The sequence below is a fragment of the Rhineura floridana genome, chromosome 1 (genome assembly GCF_030035675.1).
Source record: "Rhineura floridana isolate rRhiFlo1 chromosome 1, rRhiFlo1.hap2, whole genome shotgun sequence".
Taxonomy (NCBI): domain Eukaryota; kingdom Metazoa; phylum Chordata; class Lepidosauria; order Squamata; family Rhineuridae; genus Rhineura; species Rhineura floridana.
Window position 1 is genome coordinate 165,187,835 of NC_084480.1, and position 24,830 is coordinate 165,212,664.

At 42.3% G+C, this 24,830-nt stretch overlaps 1 protein-coding gene across 11 annotated transcripts in view; it reads right to left on the reverse strand.

Annotated features, from left to right (window-relative positions):
* Nucleotides 1-327: 327 nt before the first annotated feature.
* Nucleotides 328-24,830, reverse strand: part of MTA1 (metastasis associated 1) — a 148,040-nt gene continuing 123,537 nt past the window's right edge. For 8 of the 11 annotated variants that reach the window (XM_061584418.1, XM_061584379.1, XM_061584353.1 and 5 more), the window contains 2 exons: nt 15,075-15,226; nt 328-1,001 (listed from right to left, as the gene is read on the reverse strand). In XM_061584418.1, the coding sequence (XP_061440402.1) occupies nt 863-1,001; nt 15,075-15,226 (291 nt within the window). In that variant the 3' untranslated portion in view covers nt 328-862. Of the gene's footprint in view, nt 1,002-15,074; nt 15,227-24,830 lie in introns of those variants that run through there. The other 3 variants (XM_061584407.1, XM_061584399.1, XR_009757874.1) reach the window with 2 other exon arrangements.

Sequence of the window (24,830 nt, forward strand, 5' to 3'; positions counted from 1 at the left end):
CCCACACAATAGCATTTAAATAAATGACTAGATCCTTGTGATGAGAGGATTCTCTGTGTGGCTGCTGTTGTGACTGTCAGAAGAAAACTGAGGAGGAAATAATATGTGGGACTGCAGAGATCATGAAGAAGAATCCAAATTGCTAAGAGGAGAGACAGCTTGACATCCTAGATGCTAAAGTCCCATGCCAAAATGGGTAATTCCAAGAATACATACACAGTAGTAAGGTATCAATCTGGTCATGGATCCACATAGAGGCAGAACTGGCTAAAGTTATCTGAAACAAAAAAGAACCATGAGCAAGAAGCTTACTAAACCTGTTGCCAGTTTCCAGATCCTATATTTCCAGATATAACAGATAAACATTGGCACTTTATCTACAAAGAAATAATATAAATGGAACTTAAAAATGGTACTGTTGACAGAAATACACATACACAACTTACAAGTCTCATAAAACAGATTGGCAATGAAAGTTCAGTCATAAAATGAAGCCATCTGGGTTTCCCTTTATAAAAAGAGAAAACTGAATATGCTAAGATGACTATCCTCCATGTTTTCAATAAGTTAAATTTACTTTGTTTCCCACTTGCTTACAAAAAGAGCAGAATAAACTACAAGCAAAAGAAAAATCTGCTACCATTTTTTTTTAAAGGAGAAAGCGCACACATTTGCAATCTGTGGCCATGAAGATCCAGAGCAGGGCCAAGTTCCATTCTGGACTCATATTGGTGAAGTTTCGTTCCTTCTCACAAGCAGTGGATTCAACACTCTGGCCATAGAATTTACAGTACAGTATGTGGGAGTTGAGCCAAGTTTTCTGGCTACTTCACCAGTGTTTCAAGAACCAGTCCGGTTTGTTTTAGTCTTCAATGATTATCGGTTCATCATTCACAGGCTGTCGTAGATGTATGCCCTGTAATGGCCAGAGGACAATTGGCTTGTAAGGCCGTCTTGCAGCTCGCTTAGTTTCAGAGAAAGAAAGCAACTTGCGGATTTTCCTGTGAGAATGAAAAGAAAAACCTGTCAGAGAATGGATGCTTGAAACAACGTATTTCCCTGTTCTTTCAGTTGCTTCAAGATCTGTTCAATTAGGGGGCTATATAAAGAAGCATTTTTCTATTGTTCCATATTACATCACACAAATTTTGGCATTTCATAAATGCATCTACATCTCTGCTAAAAAGCCTTCTGCAGGAAGAATCATCAAAGTAGTCAAGGACTCATTTAGGCATCTATTGAAGATGCAATTAATAACCCCCTTAGCATTTGAACATGTATTTATTTACAGTGCTACCTCAACCACGTCTACTCAGAAGTAAGTCCTACAGAATACAATGGGGCTCACCCCTACCCTGCATTTATAAACTAGGATCTAGGGCCAGTAACACCTATTAAAGACTACTACCATACAAAAATACAAGTTATAATCTGTCTTGTTCTGGCTACACCTCTCCTATATATGTGGTTTTATTATAAAAATGCTTGTTTGTAAATAATATTTTAATTCTATCTTATTTTTATTCCATATACACCATCCCACCTCCATTTTATCTTCACAGTCCTCGGGGGGGGGGGGAGTAGCCATAACTTATCCAGCAAACTTCATGACTTGAAGAGGATCTGAATCAAGGTCTGTCCCAACAAGTTACTTCAAAACACAAACATATATAGCCACACACAAAATAACTTCTAAAATAAATCCTTATAATAGTAGTATTATAGGTTATACCAAAATCCCAATGTTTTTTAACTAGCTCATAGTTTTTGCCATATGTTCTCCCCCTCTTAGCCCCAACTTTCACTCCTATTTTTAATTATTTTATCATAATAATTTATAGCTCTGAATGTTTTATCACTGTATTATAAGCCTTGTTGTGCCAAATAACACAGTTCCCTCTCTCCCAGCCTCCTGCACAGGCCCAGCTCCTAGTTTGTTGAGGGCCCTTGGTCACAGGGCATCAGGGACTCATTCAGGAGGGTATTTTGATCAGGGGGAGGTGCCCACTTCCTCCAAGCCAAGCCCCCTCCCTCCTTCTATGGCCCACTCTGCTGACTCCCAAGAGGCCCACTGTGTTGCTCAGCTCAGAGTGCCCTAAAAAAGGTTCTCCTCCTCCTGTCCCCAAGAAATGCAGAAGCCATAGGGGCAGGGGAGGCACACTCTGCACATGCATAGAGGCCCATCTAGAGCCTCCCGATTAGTGGGGGTGGGCTCAGTGTCAGAACTGCAGCATCCTCCTTTCACACCACTGCCGCCTCCTCTTTAGCCTGTCAGGGGGAGCAACAACTGCCTCACTTAACTAACCAGTAGAGGGAGAAGGAGGATGGCACCACTTGGGGATAAACTTCCTCCACTCTCTCCCCCACCCACAAGTGCAAAGAAAGGGCTGCCACCCTCCTCCTCTCCCCACAGGTGGGGCAATTCAGGTGGTGGCAGAGGAAGCTCCGGCTCCACAACAGGCTGAAGTGGAGGTGGCGGTGGTGGCAGCATGAAAGTAGAATGCTGCAGCTCTGACACTGAGCCTGCCACCTCCTCCTCCTCGGCCTGTCAGAGAGTTGCTGCCACCTCAGTTGTCCTGCCCTTAGGGAGAGGAGGAGGAAGAGGGCAGCCAGGGCCAGTCCCAAAGGGCGGTCAGGTCAGGCCCTGGCTGAGGCCCCAAGGGGCCTGAGGGAGGACTAGCACTCCTTTTCTGCAATCTGTGGCAGAGTAGCTGCCACGGATCGCAGGGAGGGAGCTTCTTCCATCCGCCTGTTCGCTAGCTCCACCTACCCATCTCTCCTGTCTTTTGCAGCTACATGCACAGGACTGCCATTAAGAAGATGGTGGCCGAGGTTTCCCTAAGGGGCTGAAGCCTCTACCACTTTGGTTGATGACAGCAATGCACGCGCATTGCAGCCCATGCAGCTGCAAAAGAGAGCTGTTTGCTAGTCGGGCGGGATATAAGCTGAATAAATAAATAAATATATAAATAAAAGACAGGAGAGACGGAGCCAGCGAATGGGCAAGAGACATGTAGGCATGTGTGGGCCTGCATGCGCACCAGGGCCTCGTGCAAGCTGGTACCCAAGAGCCCCGGCATGTCTTCCATTCTCTCTCCCACCTGCGAGCGCAAAGAAAGGGCTGCCCACCATTGCATCTGCAAGGAGGCATCAGCTGTCCCTTTTCCCTGCCCACCCTGCTGCTTTTCAGGGCCAGGCCTGAGGGGCCCCAGGGCCCTTCTGAGCCACAGCTATACTCTAGGATCAGTGTATGCCCCAAATAATGGCCAGTTTGGCTTCTTTAAGAACATATTCTGACTCTGGAATGTTTCAGAGCTGGAGAAAAATTTCTAACTCATGACTAGGGATGGAATCCTCTCCTTTTTTACGTTTTGTCTTTAAGTGTGGCCCCCTGGTGATAGTTAATGATCCACTTCCTTTTCCCTCCAATATCTTTTGATTTTTCTGATCTCTGATTTTGTTTCTTTGCAGAGAATTACTGATATTATGTGTGTGTATGTTATGTGCTTCAACCTGGTTATGACTTATGGCGACCCTATGAACCAGCGACCTTCAATAGCATCTATTGTAAACCACCCTGTTCAGATCTTGTAAGTTCAAGTCTATGGCTTCCTTTATGGAGTCAAATCATCTCTTGTTTGGTCTTCCTCTTTTTCTACACCCTTCTGTTTTTCCCAGCATTATTATCCTTTCTAGAGCTAGTGTGGCATATTGGTTAGAGTGTTGGACTATGACCTGAGAAACCAGGGTTCAAATCCCCACACAGCCATGAAGCTCACTGGGTGACCTTGGGCCAGTCACTGCTTCTCAGCCTCAGAGGAAGGCAATGGTAAACCCCCTCTGAATACTGCTTACCATGAAAACCCTATTCATAGGGTCGCCTAAGTCAGAATCGGCTTGAAGGCAATCCATTTCCATTGTCTTTTCTAGTGAATCATGTCTTCTCATGATGTGTCCAAAGTATGATAACCTCAGTTTCATCATTTTAGTGATAGTTCTGGTGTAATTTATTCTAACACCCAATTATTTGTCTTTTTCGCAGTCCATGGTATCCACAAAACTCTCCTCAACAACACATTTCAAATGAGCTGATTCTTCTCTTATCCACTTTTTTCACTGTCCAACTTTCACATCTGTATATAGAGATCGAGAATATCATGGTTTGAAGGATCCTGATTTTGGTGTTCAGTGATACATCTTTGCATTTGAGAATCTCTTTTAGTTCTCTCATAGCTGCCCTCCTCAGTCCTAGCCTTCTTCTGATTTCTTGACTATTGTCTCCATTTTGGTTAACGACTATGCCGAGGTATTAATACACCTTGACTAGTTCAGTGTCCTCATTGTCAACTTTAAAGTTACGTAAATCTTCTGTTATCATTACTTTAGTCTTCTTGATGTTCAGCTGTAGTCTTGCTTTTGTATTCTTTCTTCTTTAATTTTCATCAGTATTTGTTTCAGATCATTACTAGTTTCTGCTAGTACTATAGTATCATCTGCATATCTGACTGATATTTCTCCCTCCAATTTTCACATCTCCATTTTGATCCAAACCCGTTTTGTTCTGCATATAGACTGAACAAATAGGGTGATAAAATGCACCCTGTCTCACACCCTTCCTGATGGGTTTCTCCATATTCTGTCCTTAGCCTCTTGTCCAGAGTATAGGTTGCACATCAGAACAATCAGATGCGGTGGCACCCCCATTTCTTTTAAGGCATTCCATAGGGTTCCGTGATCTACACAATCAAAGGCTATGCTGTAATCTTAAAACACAAGGTGATTTTCTTGTGTTTGAAATTCCTTGGCCCATTCCATTTTCCAACATATGTTTGCAATATGATCTTTGGTATCTCTACCCTTTCTTAATCCAGCTTGGACATCTGGCATTTCACGCTCCATATATGGTAAGAGCCTTTGTTGTAGAATCTTGAGCATTACTTTACTTGCATGGGATATTAAGGCAATAGTTTGATAAATACTGCATTCCCTGGGATCCCCTTTCTTTGGAATTGGGATGTATATTGAACGCTTCTAGTCTGTGAGCCATTGTTTTATTTTCTACATTTGTTGACAAATGTTTTTCAAAATTTGGACAGATTCCATCACAGTAACTTGTAGCAACTCTATTCGTATGACATTTATACCTGGGGACTTGTTTTTTCCAAGTATTTTAAGAGCAGCTTCCACCTCATATTTTAAATTTTCTGGTTCTTCTTCATATGGTTCGTCTCATTCACGGAGGGAATGTCATCTCTTTTATATAATTCTGCAGTGTATTGCTTCCATCTTCCTTTTATTTTATCTCGGTCACTCAGTGTGTTCCTACAATAATAATTGTAGTAGTTCTCTTTGTCCCTACGTACTAGTCGCTGTATTATTGTATTTATGGTTCTGACCATGTTTCTATCTCCTTTTGCTTTTGGTTGCCTTCTCTCTTTAACCATTTTAAGAGTTTTGTCAGTCATCCATTGAGGTCTTTCTTTTTAATGAGAGGTATTGTCTGTGATAATGTTTCTGACTCCAATCCATAATAGAGAACCAGCTCTATCAGCTAGGTTTAAATATGCCTCAAATATGTTCTTTATTTGATCTTTAAATTTTTCTGGGATGTTATTTAGATTGTATTTTGGCATTATGATTGCTTTGCTGTTCTTCTTTAGCTTTACTCTGATTTTTGATATGACTAGTTCATGATCTGTACCACAGTCTGCTCCCTGTCTTGTTTTCGCAGAAAGTATGGAACTTCTCCATCTTCTGCTTCCAATTATATAATCGATTTGATTCCTATATTGACCATTTGGTGATGTCCACGTGGACAGCGGTCTTTTTGGTTGCTCAAAAATGTGTTTGCAAGAAACAAATTACTGGCTTCACAGAATTCAGTAAGTCTCTCTCCTGCTTCATTTCTATCTCCTAAGCCCCATTTCCCCACAATTTCTAGTTCTTCTCTGTTCCCTGCTTTTGCATTCCAGTCCCCCATGATTCTCAAAGCATCCTGTTTTGGTGCGAGAATAATTTCTTCCTGTACTTCTACATAAAATATCTCCATTTTCTCTTCTGTGTTTGCCGTTGGAGCATCGACTTGTATGATGGTTATGTTGATACGTTTCCCATTAAATCTCATTGATATCACTCACTCAGACCTTGTGTTACAGCTTCTAACTGCTTTTGCTACATCACTTCTTGCATAAAATATTTTGTAGTTGCCTGATTGAAAGTGTCCCATTCCCGTCCATTTTAATTCACTCACACAAAGTATTGTAATATTGATACATTTCATTTCTTGCTTGACAATTTCTAACTTTCCGTGGTTCATGCTTCTCACATTTTTTTTTTTTTATAATTTAATTTATATACCGCCCTAAGCCCGAAGGCTCTCTGGGCGGTGTACAAAAAGATAAAAAACAAGCAATGTATAAATACAATAAATACAATAAATCAAGAAAACAAAACAAACAAACAATAAAAGAACCAAACAACATCCAAAATACAAATAATGATGAAAATGCTATTAAAACACACTTTAAAATGCCTGGGAGTATAAAAAGGTTTTCACCTGGCGCCGAAAAGATAGTAGCGTCGGCGCCAGGCGCACCTCATCGGGGAGGCTGTTCCACAGTTCGGGGGCCACCACTGAAAAGGCCCTGGTTCTAGTCACCACCCTCCGAGCTTCTCGATGGGATGGCACTCGGAGGAGGGCCTTAGATGTTGAGCGCAGTGTACGGGTAGGTTCATATTGGGAGAGGCGTTCCACCAGATATTGTGGTCCCATGCCGTGTAGGGCTTTATAGGTCAAAACCAGCACTTTGAATCTAGCCCGGAAACAAACAGGAAGCCAATGCAGACGGGCCAGAACAGGTGTTATATGAGCAGACCTTCTGGTCCGCGTCAGCAATCTGGCCGCTGCATTCTGGACTAGCTGTAGTTTCCAAACAGTCTTCAAGGGCAGCCCAACGTAGAGCGTATTGCAGTAGTCCAGTCTAGAAGTTACCAGAGCATGAACAACTGAGGCGAGGTCATCACTGTCCAGATAGGGACGTAGCTGGGCTACCAGGCGAAGATGGTAGAAAGCATTCCGTGCCACCGAGGCCACCTGGGCCTCAAGTGACAAGGAAGGATCAAAAAGAACCCCCAAGCTACGCACCTGTTCCTTCAAGGGGAGTGTAACCCCATCAAGAACAGGATGAACATCCTCCATCTGGGCAGAGAAGGCACTCACCAACAGCGTCTCGGTCTTGTCTGGATTGAGCTTCCATGTTCCTATTGTGTACGTTGTACAACTCTGGACTCTCCTTTTGCATCTGTGCGCGTCAGCCTCCTGGTGTCCTTTTGGCTTTGTCTCAGTTGTGTCATTAGTCACAGCACTACTCGTACTTGTCCATTGTTCTTCCCCAGTAGCTCAGTGAGTGCCATCTGACCTGGGGGGTCTCATCTTCCAGCACTATCTTGTGTTGCATTTTGGATAGTCTATTCATAGGGGTTTCATGGTAAAAGGTATTCAGAGGTGGTGTACCACTGCCTTCCTTTGAGTCTGGATGCATGTTAGTCTGGTGTCTCAGCTTTGACCATTCCGCCTTGGGTGACCTGCTAGGAGTCACGCATTGCTCTCAGCTTCTTTGACACTCTCCAACCCCCTCACCACGTTAAGGTGTACATCCTGGAGGAGGATTGATATTATAATCGCTATTAATTCACGAGTCTCCACTGGTATCTGTCTTTATTCTGAACTTTGTAATGATTTGAACTTTGTAATGATTGCCTGTTTACATTCCTTTTCAAGTGCACTGCAGAGCAGACAGATTAAGGAAGTTAATCAAGTCAGTGCTTTCCCCCTGCTGCTTACAATCAACACCTCATTCTCCCCTGCTGCTTACAATCAACACCTCATGCCCCCTGCTGCTTTCTGTCTGTCGGTTACCATCAACACCTCATCAACATCAGTGAAAGGGAATACATATTTGAAGAGTTCACATAGAAAGTAGATCAATAAAAGTATCACTCACACTATCAATGATTTCAAAGTGAATTAAAAAAAGAATCGGAAAAAAAGAATGAATCAGAAACTAGGCAGAGAGTTGCTACTTCAAAATTATCTCTGCAAAGATAGAGAATATCAGAAATAATTAATCCAATGGCAAATTTGATTATTGCACAAACAGAGCCCATAGTTACTCATGACTAATGCAGTTTTGGATTAGGCCCTGGATAGAACCTTGACTATCAGAGCTTACAGCAATTTGGATATTATGCAGCTGTCCGAATAATGTTCATTAGGCAAGTTTACTTGGCAGGTGTTATTTCATAATGCAAGAGAGCATACCTTTCATTCATCATGTCACCTGATCTGACCACTCAGGCATTAGTTTAACAATTCAGCCAAAAGACTAAAAGGCCAGTTCTTCCTCTTGGAAACTGAACACCTTGTTGCAGGGCCCTCTCTTGTACAATAAGTCAGGAAATACATAGTTGTTCATTTCCCCAAATCAGGAAGGCTGGCGCTTGAGAGAAAGTTGTTACTTCAACATTGAAGAAGCTGAGACTGGGAGTGTATATAGGAGCTGAAGGCACGACTCCTTCCTGGTTCTTAGCCAAGCTCTGATCTAATCAGGAACTTCCATGTACTTCCCCTTCCTCCTGAGTAGCTTCTCATGCAATTAGCCAGATACTTTGGTGGTTGCTCTGAAGTTCCTGCCTGCTTGCTTCCTCCTGTGGGAGATATGTGTGCGTGCGTGCGTGCACATGCGTCTGAGAGCTGACTAGGAACCCAGGCAGCTGCTCTGAGGATCTCCAGTCCTGGGGCAGGGATATCTGGATCCATTGGTGCTTCAGGGTCATTGACAGCAAGGAGGTCTGCTGGAGGTTTCTGTTTCTCTTGTTCTTCCTCTGAAGAGACCTTAGTGTTTGAGATCTGGGCAGGGTTGGTCACTGGCAATGTCACATTAATTTAAGGAAAATGAAATGTCTGATGTTTTTGGTTTCACTATTTGGGATACATTCAAATTAGTGGCAAGGGGTTGGTTTACAGCTACTGCATGGAGGAAGAGAAAGGAAAGGGATAACATTCAGGCCAGTTTATTATTTGGCATTAAGGCCCTGAAGTAGAAGTAGGAGCACTCAGGTTCTAGCAAAGTAATCAAGAAACCTACATAGACTTACCAGGAGATGACATGTCTGAAACCACAAAAGTTCTCTGCTTTTCAAAGCCTACTTTGAATAGGACACAAGGTCTAGCAGACTGCTAGCATGCTGGCTCAGAAGGCTCCAGTCCCGTAAACTGGATATCTACATTCAAACCTCACATAACTCTCTCTTTTCTAATTCAGATAAAGTTTGTAAAATATTTGCAGCAGCATACAAAACTCTATGAATCTGATTATCCAACCTATCAGAGAGTATACTGACAAGTTAAACATCCCTAAATAGTCACCTGTGCACAAGAAATGGCTTGAGCAGCTGGTGATTAGTGAGAAGGTCAACTGTCTTCAATAGGATAAGGCATCTGGAATGGATAGGTTAATGGCAAACTTTTATAGGTTTAAAAACTTCCTAATTCCTATACTGACAACTCTATTTAATTAAGTAATGAGAGCAAGCATTGTCCCTTCAACCTGATTGGATACTCACATAGTTGTCATTTCTAATTATAGTAAGGGCCATGCTTTACCCTTCCCACAAGAACCCCCCCCAATCAATCGAGATTCATAACTTTCATATAGTAGTTTTTTCACAGAGACTGAATCTTAAAATCATAGAATACATTATTAGTGATCAGTCTGGATTTACAGGTAATATTAGAAGCACCATAAATCTCATCATGGGGCTGAACATTCTCAGTGTCCCTGGCAACTGTCAGTGGACAATGTGAAAACATTTGATTGGGTGGAAAGTATTATATGAAATATCTATTACTAAATATGGTATTTAGCCCATGATTTTACAAGGCTATCAAAGCAAATCATTCCTCCCCAAGAGTGGCAGTTACAGTCAACTACCTGCAATCTGAACCACTCAACCTGAGCTGGATTACACATCAAGACTGTTCTTTCCCTCCACTTATTTTTAAAACAAATTGCATCAGAACTGTTAGCAATCGCTTCAAGAAATGCTAATTATACAGCCACGAAAGTGGCTGTATACCATAGTCAGCATGGATTTTTCACATTCCGCAATGTTAAATTGAAAATACACCCCATGTCATTCTGATGTCATTCCCATAAGCTCATTTCAAAAGAAACCTTACAAAACATATAGCCCTGAACTCAGAAACACTTGCTTAACAACCCTCTACATTTTCATGGTGATACACAAAACAGTCAGAGACAATAGAGAGTTCAAAGTGTAAAAAGAGAGAGGAAAAAAACAGAGCCTTTTTTGGACTTTTTTCTCTGAGAGTTCTCATAATTTCTTGAAATTAATTAAAAATCAACCATGTTCACAGAGTACCTGTAACCCTATTACTGACCTTGCCCCATACTCTGACCTCCATCTTCTGCAGTTAAAAAATACCTGGCTGATTTTTAATTAATTTAAGAAATTTAGCACTGAAGTCTAATTATAACATCGGGCATGCTCAATAAGAACCAACTGTCAGTGTTCTAAAAGCCAGACTCACAGCTGCTGAGCTTGCCTAATCAGGGGGCCACACCCACACCAGACCTTTATTTCACTTTAGACAGTCATGGCTTCTCTCAAAGAATCCTGGGAAGTAAGAGTTTGTGAAGGGTGCTGAGAGAAGACTCTTATTCTCCTGACAGAGCTCCAGTGGCCAGAGTGGTTTAACAGTCACTGTTTAACTCCCCTCCCCTCCCCCCCATCCTCCTCCCCTTCCTGTCCCTCCCCCAGGTCAGTTTCACCTATCGTAAGCATGATTGCACAGGAGTAAAACCCTGTGAAGTCAAAAAGCATGCAAATGATCAAACCTGCCCTCCCCTCCTCCTCCCTTCTATCCCCTCCATCTTCCCCTCCCCCTTCCTTCAAACTCCCTTCCCCTCCCCCAATCTCCCCCTTCCCTGTCCCCCTCCCCATGGACAGTTTTACCTATTCTAAGCATGATTGCACGGGAGTAAATCCCACTGAACTCAATAAGCATGCAAATGATCAAACCTGCCCTCCCCTCCTCCTCCCTCCCATCACCTCCCTTTTGACCCTTCCCACCCTTCCTTCACCCATTCCCCATCCCCTTCCCTCTGCTCCCCTCTCCCCCCTTCTTCCTTCCTGCTACTCTCCCTCCCCCTTCTCCTCCCCCACAGTCAGTTTTACCTATCCTAACCATGATTGCATCGGAGTAAATCTCACTGGATTCAATAAGCATGCAAATAATCAGATTCCACCTCCTTCCCCTCTCCTCTCCTTTCCTCCTCCCTTCTTCCTCCCCTCCCCTCTTCTTTTTTCCTCCACCCTGCCCACTCTAGGCCTCTCTCCCCATGGTCAGTTCCACCTATCCTAAGCATGATTGCATGGGGGTAAATCCCACTGAACTCAATAAACCTGCCCTCTACCTCCCCCTCCTGCCTGCTCCCCTCCCTCCCTCCCCTCCACACCCCCTGTGGTCAGTTTCACCTAAGCATGATTGCTGGGGAATAAATCCCATTGAACTCAATAAGCATGCACACAATCAATCCATTCTCAGCAAACTTGCACAGGATCCCATTTCTTACCTCCTGGATTAAAAAGCAGAGAAATTCACTAATAGGTAAAACACCTTGTGGATTAAGAACGTACCGATAGCCAACAGATATTTCTATCAAACTTTAAAAAGCAGGGAAATTGGGTAGTTCTAGTGAATGCACCAGGGAAGTAGGAGACCTGACCTCTCTGAGATATTGTACTGCCGTTGTTGTTGTTATGTGCCTTCAAGTCGATTACGACTTATGGCGACCCTATGAATCAGCGATCTCCAATAGATCTGTTGTGAACCACCCTGTTGTCTGTGGCTTCCTTTATGGAATCAATCCATCTCTTCCTCTTTTTCTACCCCCTTCTGTTTTTCCCAGCCTTATTGTCTTTTCTAGTGAATCATGTCTTCTCATTATGTGTCCAAAGTATGATAACCGCAGTTTCATCATTTTACTTTCCTCTTTAACTTTCATCAGCATTCATTTCAGATCATTACTAGTTTCTGCTAGTAGTATGGTATCGTCTGCATATCTTAACTTATTGCTATTTCTCCTTCCAATTTATGGGAATATAGAATAGAGCATAAATTAAATATGCCTGCTCTTTATGTATCTAATCCATCAGCAGCAACTCCTGGATAGAATAACTTAAAAACATTTGCACAGTTTCTGGATATAATGACATTTAACTAAATGTGGAATTTTTAATGTCAACATTCCTCAAGATATGCAGGGTCATTTATAAACTTTATATTCTCTGCAATGGTCCAACAAGCCCTGGCACTATTTAGGAGTTTGGATTTCAATGAACCTGCAAGAACATAAACTAAACTATCATTCTTCTTTCCAGAAGTCAGGAAAAGATCAGAAAGACTCTTGAAGAAAAAAATGCTCTTGGTTTGCTGCTATTTGTATGAACGTGTTGCCTTAGACTCCTATATTTGTTTCAAGCACTACTAACTTATATGTCCACCTCCAAGATGAAAAATGGCAAAGATCAATTAATAATTTTATTTGGGCAGATAAGCATCAAACTCTAAGGGCAGACTGGCTTTGCCAAATGCAGAAGCCTACTATGTGGCTTCTCAAGTATGCACAGTTCTTCTTTGGTCTAAATTGAAGTTGCAAACACACTGGAGACTTGTAGAACAGGATGAAGCTGGGTCAGTTCCCCTAGATGTTTTGGTCTGGTATGGCCTCAAAGACAGGCCCACATAAAAGCCAGATAATTCAAGTCTACTGTGAAAATGTGGGATAAATGCAGATCCCAAATTAGCTCCTGGACTTTCACACTTTGCCCCACTAGAATATCAACCCTTCTTTAGGTTGCATAATGATTCCCAGAATTTTAGTAAATGGAGTTGCATAATGTGAACTCAGCTAATGTCCTGTTCTGTGAGAGCTTGGCTCACAGGGGAAGCCCTGGAAAGAGGCCAACAGTCAGGAATTCATGGCAAGAGCACCTGCAGACCTTGATCCTGCTAAGGAAGCTATATGAGATTCAATTGAAGTGTTCTAAAATGTTGACCAGACATGTAGTGTACTAAGCTTCCTCAAAGGAGCTGGCTGGCTATAAAAGGGCCCTCGCTTTATTTTGCAGTCTTTGGTTTCTGTGCAGGTGGGAAGACGGGTACTGTGGGAGATGCTCCACCAAGAGGAGCTTGTGAGTCTTCTGTCGCCCACTATTTGACACCTGAATATTTAACTGAAAAGGGTGTGATCACTCCCGTTCTGTCCCCTATCAGACAGAAGAGTTGAAAACTCTCCCATTGCACCAGTACATCCAACTGAAGCATTTCTTGAAAGAATCTGACAGTTGTTCAAAGGGGTTAGGAGTCTGAACTATCTTTCCCTCTAACCACTAGCCACAAAAGGTCTCCTATCCAGAACATATTAGGTCATACTCATCACTATCTGCTCTGCTCCTCCAGCCTGCATGGGAAATGCAGTAGGACAAAAAGTACAAATAGCTCAGTGGGATAAATAAGGCATTTTACCTTTCATTTTATATGTGCTAATATGCAAAAAAATATAGCACAGTACAGGATGATGTCACTGATATCTAAACCCAATTGGATTACACAGACTTCAGAAATAAGGTTTTACTGTTCCCAACATTATGGAGTGACAGGCCAGAACCATTTTTCAGTCATGGTAGGAATGCCCCAGCTCAGATCCTTTGGAAGGATATTCTATAGGCACTAACATTGTTTGCTTGAAATAGGTGGTTTTGTTTCATGTGATAATGTCAGATCATCTTAGCATAAAGAGCTTCTCTTTCATTTATTTCCAGCAGCTACGGCAGCTTGGTCAAGCAATTTGAGTCTGACTCAAATAATGGATGTCTAAATTGTAGAATATTATTATTATGCACAAGCAGATAACAGGATGTTTCATGGTAAGCAATTCATAAATGAAATGAAACAAGTAAGTTCTCCTAAGACCTTTTGACTAACGTAATATTCTCCACTTTTCTCTCGTTGAGCTTTTGTCAAATCTTCATCTTCTGTATTCTAAACCGAGTTGAGTATTTTGTGAATCAAATCTACCCAATGATGCAGATTATTTAGAGAGCTGTTATATTACAGTTTGTATTTCTTGTTTTGTTATTCCTACTTGTTTTTATCTTTCTGCTGAAAAAGTCAATAAAGATAACACTAACAGTACCAAAAGGCTGTGGAAAAATCTAATGAGATTAACATGATGCAATTTCCTGAATCAGACTCTAGATGGAGATAGTCACTGAAGGCCAGAAACAGAGGATCAGTTTCAGACCTAAGCTAAAAACCCAATTACCAAGTAAGCATCATGAAGGCAGATGTTGTCCAGATGGCCACCCCCACCCCATGACCTTGCCCAAGAGGGGAAGAGTGGATATAATGCAGCATCTGACCAAGGAATTGACATCTAATATTTTTGAACACAGGCTGAACAAATGTCAATTTTAGATTGTTGGGCATTCTGTCCTCCCTGAGTGGGTCATTAATAACTTCAGCCAGTAAAGGACCAACTCTTGCATAGCAGCACTTAATGCTTCCAAGCACATTCTCTCCATCATTGAGAGGGACTGAATGAATTTATTCTTGCTATGGAAGCCGTTTTGAGGTCACCTGGTGATGAAAAGTGGCAAACAAATATACTAAAGAAATAAATAATAACACTGATCTGGATAAAACAGTGAAAATGAGCTTTAAATCCTCAAATTCTGACATTGTAAGTTGAGAAGAATATGCACAATTTTCTAGGCAAAACAAATTCATCACAGCAGGCTGATGATGATTCCACTTTTGACTGAAGACACTTCGCTTCATTAGGTTTTGGTTTGTTTGGAGGGAGAAACAATTGATTTATCTCAGTTTTACTCTCTCTTTTCACCAGTTGTTATTAATTCTTTGAAAACTACATTTGATTAATCCTATGTAATCACAGATTTGACCCTTATTAAAATGCACATATTACCTGGTTTCCTCAGTGGCCATGTAGAAAACATCATCGGGAGCGTCAATCCAGTTCATCCTCCTCCCTTTCACTGGAAACGTGGTTCCACCACGGATTAACCGGACTTTTGTTTGGTATGATTTCCCATTGAGTAGCAAGTTTCGACTTGGTCCCTAACACAACACATAAAACAAAACAAAAAAAGATGTTATAGATTCCCCCCAAACCAAAGAAGCAAACATTTTAGAAACAACTCTCTCTCCGATGAATAGAAAATGGGAATTTTTCTTGCTTTAAATTCCTGCTCTGATGGAGGCAGGAGAACATTCAGTATCATTTGGGATATCCCTGTCAGGACACAACACAAACTACCAATGGACTGTTGGAGGGGTCCAGTGTCTCTAGATTAGAAAGCAGCAGAAGCCCTATAAAAAAGGAAGGTGGAATGCAAACATGCATGACAACATACCAACGAGGCAATTGTAAACCACAGTAACCTCACAAAAGAGAAGGAAGAGAGAATCCTAGGAGACTCTGTCGATCCCTCTTCATGTAACTGGCATATTGAAGGAGGAATTTTATTTATTTATTTATTTATTTACATTTTTAGACCGCCCTATAGCATTGAGCTCTCAGGGCGGTGTACAACAGAATAAAATACGTTTAAAATACGAGCAAGTGTGAATTTCATTATACAGTTATAAAACATGTTAAGCACAAGATTAAAAGATTAAAATAAGAATATCAATTACAAAGTTTAAGCTTAAAATGCATTTAAAATGCCTGGGCGAAGAGGTAGGTTTTTACCTGGCGCCGAAAAGATAGAAGAGAAGGCGCCAGGCGTATCTCGTCAGGGAGGGCATTCCATAATTCGGGGGCTACCACTGAGAAGGCTCTAGATCTAGTTGTCGTTCTCCGGGCCTCCTTATGAGTCGGGACCCGGAGAAGAGCAATCGAGGTCGAGCGAAGCAAACAGATAGGCACATAGCGGGAGAGGCGTTCCACCAGGTATTGCGGTCTGATGCCGTTTAAGGCTTTATAGGTAAGAACCAACACTTTGAATCTGGCCCGGAAACATATTGGTAGCCAGTGCAGTTGGGCCAGAATAGGTGTTATATGGTCAAATTTCTTTGTCCCAGTGAGAACTCTGGCCGCAGCATTCTGCACTAGCTGAAGTTTCCGAACCGTCTTCAAAGGTAGCCCTACGTAGAGTGCATTACAGTAGTCCAATCTAGAGGTTACCAGAGCATGGATTACTGAGGCGAGATTCTCCCTGTCCAGATAGGGTCGTAGTTGGGCTACCAGCCGAAGCTGGTAGAACGCATTCCGTGCCACCGAGGCTACCTGAGCCTCAAGTGACAGGAGCGGATCTAATAAAATCCCCAAACTACAGACCTGCTCCTTTAGGGGGAGTGTAACCCCATCTAGGGCAGGAACCAATTCCAACACCCAACAGATCAACTGGAGGCAACAGAGGTCTGCTGTGACTGCCTGGGCACTATTGTATCACCAGTTCAGTATCTATATCAAGCTGTTCAGAGTGGTCATTAGGGGTTTTGGAGCAAGGTGCCATCAGTACACTGATGATACCAAACATTGTTTCTCTGTTACATCTGAGTTAGAAAAGGCTGTGCAAGCCCTGGACCGGTGTCTGGATGCAGTGGTGGGATGGATGAGCCTCTGTAATCTGAGCTTGAATCCTAGAAAGGTGGAAGCCTTGTGGGTGGGTGGTTTCCATGTCTGGGAGACAGGTCAATTGCCTGTTCTGGATGGGGTTGTACTCCCTCTGTAGGAGCAAGTACACAGTCAGGGGGTACTCCTTACCCATCTCTGTCACTAGAAGACCAAGAAACATCTGTGGCCATGATTGCTTTGTACTTGTTGTGGGGGGTATACCAGCTGCAACCCTTCCTGGACCATGATACCCTGACCACGGTAGTCCATGTGCTGGCAACCTCAAGACTTGATTATTGTAACACGCTTTATGTGGGGCTGCCCTTGTATCTGATCCAGAAGCTGCAACCAGTGCAGACAGCTCAGCCTGCTCAGTGGAGCAGATTACTGGCAACATGTTACTCTGCTGCTGACCTGCATTGATTGCTAATTACCAATGTACTATTGGGCCAGGTTCAAGGTTCATGTATTAATTCACAAAGACCTAAACTAGGGGTCACCAACCTGTTGTCCATGGGCATCATGGCACTCACAAAGGCCTCAGTGCTGCCAGCCTGGCTGCTCTTGTCTGCCTGTGTTATTAGTCAATGAGTGCAGTCACAGCTGTGATTAATAAGTGATTTGTTTGGACATAAGCAATAGGAATCTCTGGGGTCTAAAAGAGCTGCCGTTTTCCTCTTTCTTTTAGTGCACTTTTCCTGCTTTTGTCTTCTCTCTCTCTCTCTTTTTTTAATTCTTGAAATCTCCATAGTTTGCCCTTCCTTCCTCCCTAGCAACCAGGATGCATCTTTCCTGTGCTGGGTTTGCCTGAAATCAGGCAGTAGCTAGAAGTTATTTTCTGCAAATACTGCTAAACAGCCAGGGTGGATGAATGTTAAAGACTCTCTGACCCCCCAAAAAACAAAGTGGAAACTTTACAAAGAGGCTTAAGCATGCCTCTTGCTTTGCAGGAGCTAAGGACTAGGCATCCATTAAGAATTCACTGTATAGTTAACATATTGTACAATTGTATACATGTCTACTCAGAAGTAAGTCTCTTTGTGTTTAATGGAGCTTACTTCCAACTAAGTGGGTATAGGATGGCAGCCAAGGTTTTAGTTAGGGTTGGCATTGGGGGAAAACAGAGTTCTTGTGCCTTTAATAGCTGTATAGCAGGCAGAAATCCAACAGGTCAAGCCTTTTATAATATGGAAGTACAACAACAAGCTTCACCATGATTACTCTCTAATTTTGTGTTATGCCGTACAGCCCTGGCAGCCATTTTGTGGCTGGTGCCCCAGCATACTGTCTAAATTTTGAAATGTGCTTTCTGGTCCAAAAAGGTTGGCGACCCCTGCCCTAAACAACTTGGGCCCAAAGTTCCTTAATGTTCCACCCCAGTCTTTTGATAGAGCACTTCTGGTTGTTCCCCACACCCCTGAGGCTGGGTTGGCCTTCACTAGGGACTGAACCTTTAGCGTCTCAGGCCCTAGTCTATGGAATTCCTTACTACCAGAGGTCGGAAGGAACCATCTCTGCCTTCTTTTAGACAACTTCTAAAAACTGTAGTGTTGAGACAAGCTTCACAACAGGAATTTCTCTTTTAACCAACCTCTAATTAATGATATTATATAGACACAAGAGTGGCTGTATACTATAGTCAGGATGGATTTTTCACATTCTGCAATGTTATTTTGGCTGATTACAGGTGTTGCCACCACTCACCATATGCTCAGAGGCACATGTTACCAAATTCTTCCAAGCTACACAGGAAGTAGATTGGACTGTGAAAGACCAACCCAAATTGTGTTTGCATTTTGACAAATGTGTAGGGCAGTACAATATCTCAGAGGTCTCCTGCTCCCCTGGTGCATTCACTATAGCTGCCCAATTTCCCTGCTTTTTAAAGTTTGGTAGAAACATCTGTTGGCTATAGGTATGTTGTGAAACCGCAAGGGTTTTTTGCCTATTAGTGAATTTTTAATTGTGTTTTTATAGATGTTTTTACTGATTTTATTATAATTTTATATACTGCTTGATATTCTTTTATGAAAATGTGGACTATAAATACTTCAAAACATAAATAAATTCAACAAATAGAATAATGTCCTGCCTTCTTTGAGAACTGGTATTTATGGTAAGAAAAATTAGTATTTTCTCCCATGTAGTCAGAAGGATATTCAATATGCATTCAACATGTTTCCAGGACAGTTTATAAGAACAAAAGTAAAACAAAACCATTAAAATAGCAATATAAAAGAGTAGCATAAAAGCAATCTGCAGAATTAAAAACAATCAGCATAAAAGAAACATGCAGAGCGCTTAAAGGCTTGGGAAAATAAAAACGTTCTCGGTGTCAAAATGACACCATTGGTGCCAGGGAGAACATTTCACAGGCGGGGGGCCACAGATGACTAAAGACACACTATACATATAAAGCATAAGACTTCCCCCAAAGAAACCTGGGGACTGTCGTTTACTGTGCACAGTGTTATAATTTCCAGAACTCTTAACAAACTAAAATCCCCAAATTTCTTTGGGGAATCCATGTGTTTTAAAGGTATGAGGTGAATGTTACCTAGATCTTTTTAATCCTGAAGCTTTGGACTGTGTGTGAGATTGATTGGTACCAGTTTTGAGGACAAATCATTATGATTTATGGCAAGCACTGAGCCCCTAGTGATGGAAAATGGACCTTGTATAAGTCTTTTGTCTTCCCTGTGGTATCACATTTTCAACCATACCCTTGAATTTGCAAATAGTAAGAATAATTGTGCTGGGAAGTCTTTACTGGTTAAGCCAGGACATTTAAATTAGTAGGTAAGATAATCAAACACCTACACTGTAACAAACAGCATTTAATTACCCTCAAAGGTTTGCCATCAGGAGTTTTTCTATTTTACCTTATCTTTAATCCATATTCTGATTGAAAAGTTATTCCAAACATCTCAATTTTATTAGTAGTTATTAGTGCACTTGTAATATTGAGTAATGTGTCAGGATAAATGCAAGACCTTTTGTAACGTTTCAGTGATTTATTGTTTTGTGATAGGAAAATGCACCCCTTCTCTAATTTTCTTTTTGGTGAAATAGTACATCATCTATACCCAGGAAGGGAATTGGAAACTGGAATCTGAGCTAGGAAACAGAATTCACATCTTCCTAGATAACAAAGGAAAATTACCTGCTCTTTTTAACAATGTCACACTGCAGGGTATCAGAGAATAAAAATTTGAAAAGAACTTTGAAATATGAAAACCAAGTAAATACCTATCAACAACTTGATTAGACACCATCACAATTAACATGAATGAAAACACCATGGCCATGTCTTCCCTCTCAAGTTGATCAAAAAACTTTTACTATATTACATGATTATAGAATCAGAGTTTGAAGGAACCTCAAAGGTTGCTGCTATTATTATTATTATTGTTGTTGTTGTTGTTGTTCATCATCATCATCACCACCACCACCACCACCTGTCCTTCACCAGCAGGTCCCGGGGCAGGTTACAACAATTTAAAATGCAATATTAAAGACAATTAAAACAGATTACGATCACAGGAATAGGGTGGGTCCTGAAAACATACACCTCAAGCATCAAAGGCCAAGGTAAAAAGGTGAATCTTCAGCATTCACTGACAACTGTACAGTGAAGATGCCAGGTGCGCCTCAGTGGGGAGGGAATCCCACAATGTGGCTTTCCACAACATGCTCGCCAGGATGCCTCGTGGCTTCAGCAGCAAAGTTGTGTTTTGTTTCCATGTCAAAGCTGATCCATCCGTGAGCTGTTTCATCACCTCTGCTGAGCGACTAGCTGCCCTTGCCCTCTCCAGTAGCCACCATGCTATCAGGCTACCTGCTTCCACTCCAGCTGGTCATGATAAGTACTGTAATTTGAGAACTGGTGCCTGAGCGTGCTTTTTTCCTTGTTCTTCCCTGTCCCTTTTCCCTCATGTGTTGTGCATCTTACATCGTTAGCCTAAGAGCAGTTATTTAACTTTTGTAAATTATATTTTGTAAATTGTATTGTTTTATTGATGTATTTTATATTGTATTTTTATATTTGTGTTTTTTGTAAGCCACCTGGAGGGCCTTTGGCCAAAAGGCGGGGTATAAATAAACGAATAAATTAATAAATAATAACTTTGAGGGTGCCACAAAGAATGCCTTCTCTCAGACCACCATCTCCTGAACTTCTGAGGGCGGTGACATTACCAAGAAGGCCCCCTAGGCTGATCTTAACACCCGACAGAGTCTGTAACGAAGGAGGCAGGCTCTGAGATATCTTGGACCTAAGTAGTTTAGGGCTTTAAACACTAATGTGAGCATCTTAAATTGGGTCCAGAAATGAATTGGCAACCAATGAAACTGTTTTTAGAACAGGGGTTTTATGTGTTCTAAAAGCAATCCCAGCCACTGCATTTCAGACCAGTTGAAGTTTCTGAGTCATTTTCAAGTGCAGCCCTATGTAGAGCACACTGCAATTATTAGAGGTTGTCCGGGGTTTTGGGGGTTCGGTGCCATCAGCATGCCGATGACACTCAACTCTATTTCTCTTTTCCACCTGAAGCCAAGGAAGCTGTACAGGTCCTAAATCAGTGTCTGGCATCAGTGATGGACTGGATGAGGGCAAACAAGTTGAGATTAAATCCTGATAAAACAGAGGTACTCCTGGTCAGTCGGAGGGCAGATCAGGGAATAGGGATTCAACTGGTGCTGGATGGGATTGCACTCCCCCTGAAGTCTCAGGTTCGCAGTTTGGGTGTACTCTTGGACTCAGCTTTGAATTTGGAGACCCAGATTACTGCTGTATCCAGGAGCGCCTTTGCCCAATTAAAACTGGTGCGCCAGCTGCACCCGTTCCTGGAGCTGCCTGATCTGACTAGGGTGATGCATGCCTTGGTTACATCCCGCTTAGACTACTGTAATGCGCTCTATGTGAGGCTGCCTTTGAAGACTGTTCGGAAACTTAAATTGGTACAAAGAGCTGCAGCCAGAGTGCTAACCGGGGCTGGTTACAGGGACCATACAACTCCCGTGTTACAACAGCTCCACTGGCTGCCAATTTGTTTCTGGTCACAATTCAAAGTGCTGATTTTGACCAAAATCAAAGCCCTATACGGCTCAGGTCCAGGCTATTTGACAGATCGTATCTCCCTACATGAACCTGTCCGGGATTTGAGATCTTCAGGTGAGGCCCTTCTTGTGCTCCCCACACCTTCGCAAGTACATATGATGAGGACACGAGATAGGGCCTTTTCGGTGGCCGCCCCTAGGCTATGGAATTCCCTTCCGAGTGAGGTGCGATTAGCTCCCTCCTTGCCGTCTTTCCGGCGACAAGTAAAGACTGTTTTATTTCAACGGGCATTTGGGATAGAGAACGACCATGATTAAATGTCATAGGATTGGTGACTACAGTATATGATTTTATTATTTTAAATTGTCTGCTGTTTTTAACGTATGTTTTATGGTTTTTAATTTTTCTCATAGTTTAATTCTATTTTAATTGTATATTTCTGTATGTTTTAATGGTGTTGTTTTTAGTTGTAAGCCGCTCTGAGTCCTATTGGAAAAAGGGCGGGGTAGAAATAAAGTTGTTTATTATTATTATTATTATTATTATTATTATTATTATTATTATTATTATTATTATCCAAAGTTACCAGGAAGTTACCAGAGCATGTAGCCAAGTCATCTCTGTCCAAAAGGAACTGTAGCTGGCAAGCCAGCCATAGCTGGAAATAGGCACTCCTGGCCACCAAGACCACCTGGGCCTCAAGTGACAATGTTGGATCCAGGAGTATCCCCAGGCTATGAACCTGTTATTTCCAGGAAAGTGCAACCCCATCCATGACAGGTTGTCTTTCTACCTCCTGGACTCGAGAACTTGGAACACATAATACCTCTGTCTTTTCAGGATTCAGTTTCAGTTTGTTGGCCCACATCCAGTCCATCTCTGCCTCCAAACATTTGTCTAACACTTCAATCGCCTCTCCCAATTGAGATGGATAGAGCTAGTGACACTTCACTCCAAAACTCCTGATCACAGCTTCCAGCGGCTTCATATACTGTAGATGTTAAATAGCATGGAGAACCCCACAGGAAAGCTCCCATGATGTCAAACTGTAGCCTCCCATAACTACTTTCTGGAAACATCCCTGGAGATCAGAGCAGGACCACTGAAGTACAGTGCCCTGTCCCAACCTCTGTGAGCCACACCAGAAGGATACTGTGGTCAATGGTATCAAAAGCCATCAAGAGATCAATAATGATGAGTAGGTTGCACTCCTTCCATCTCTCTCCAGACAAATGTCAACCAGGGTGACCAAGGCAGTTTCAGTGCTATGACCAGGCCTAAAGCCAGATTTAAATGGATCCAGATATTCATTCTCCTCCAAGCATGCTAGAAACTGGACCGCCACCACCTTCTCAAGTACCTTGACCCCAAAAGGGATATTCACCACTAGGTGACAGCTGTTAACACTTCTAGGTCCAAGGAGGTCCTCTTAAGGAGGGGATGCACCACCTTCTTCTTCAAGGCAGATAGTATTTCACCCTTCTCCAGTGAAGTATTAATCATTCCTTGCACTCACCTAGTTAACCCCCCATAGCTAGTCTAAGAAGCTAAAATGGGCGAGGGTCAAGGAGGCAGGTGGTCGGCCACGCATCTTCAAGCAGCTTGTCAACATCCTCAGGCTGCAATAATTGAAACTGATCTATTACAGATGGAATAGACAGTGCACTGGATGCCTTCGTTGGACTTGTTCTAACTGTGGCATCCAACTGAGTCAAAGTCTGAACAATTTTGTCCCTCCCAAAGTTGTTACAGCACACTGCCAAAGATATCAGAGCAAAGCTCTCTTGGCTAGGTGATAAAAGCCCATTCACCACTTGGAAAAGCACTGCTGATGCAATGACGGTGGAAAAGTAAGCTTTCTTTGATGCCACCACAGCCACGTGGTAGGCACAATAATGCAATATCACATGTGTTCTGTCAGGTTCAGACCTAAATTTATGACACCTACACTCTAGACCAGCCTTTCCTAACCACTGTGCCTCCAGATGTTGTGGACCACAACTCCCATCAGCCTCAGCCAGCATTGCCAATGGTCAGGAAAGATGGGAATTGTGGTCCAACAACATCTGGAGGCAGAGTGGTTGGGAAAGGCTGCTCTAGACGTTCACCCAGCTGTTTCATGACACACCGGTCACTAGAATATCAAGGCAATATGTGCTCCATAGTGATAGCGAGAGCATTCTGGAGCGGTCGTATCAATGGCTCTGCACATCCACCCATCCACCCACCCTGCTTGTATACCGCCCCATAGCCAAAGCTCTCTGGGCGGTTTACAGCAATCAAAAACATTAAAATAAATATACAATTTAAAACACATATTTAAAAAACAATTTTAAAATTTAAAACAATATAAAAACAATTTAAAACACATGCTAAAATGCCTGGGAGAAGAGGAAAGTCTTGACCTGGTGCTGAGAAGATAACAGTGTTGGCGCCAAGTCAGAAAGATCATTCCATAATTTGGGGGCCACCACTGAGAAGACCCTCTCCCTTAGTGTGATAAGAGTCTTGAAAGCAGTGCCAGCCATGTCAGCCAGAAAATCCCCCAGAACATTTAGAAATTCTATAACTTTCCATGGGCAGACCATTTCAATAGGTCCCCCATTCCTGCAGTGTGAAGTATCTGCACTCAACCCAAACCTCAGCAGAAAATGATCTATCCATGACAACGGGCTCACAAGAAGCTCCCCAATCAATGGAATATCACCAATCCGCTTTGTGGCAAAGACCAGGTCAAGGGTATGTCCAGTCACATGTGCTGGACTAGTGATATACAGAGACAGCCCTGTGGTTGTCACAGAGGCTATGAAGTTCCAACAGGCCCACTTGAGGTAGTCTCAGCATATTGAATCCCCCAACATATGTATTTATTTATTTATTAAATTTATATCTTGCCCTTCCTCCCAGAAGGAGCCAAAGGCAGCAAACAAAAACACTAAAAACACTCTAAAACATCTTAAAAACAAAAGGTTTTAAAACATGTTAATACAAAACATCTTTAAAAATAACTTTAAAAACATCTTAAAAAGCAATTCCAACACAGA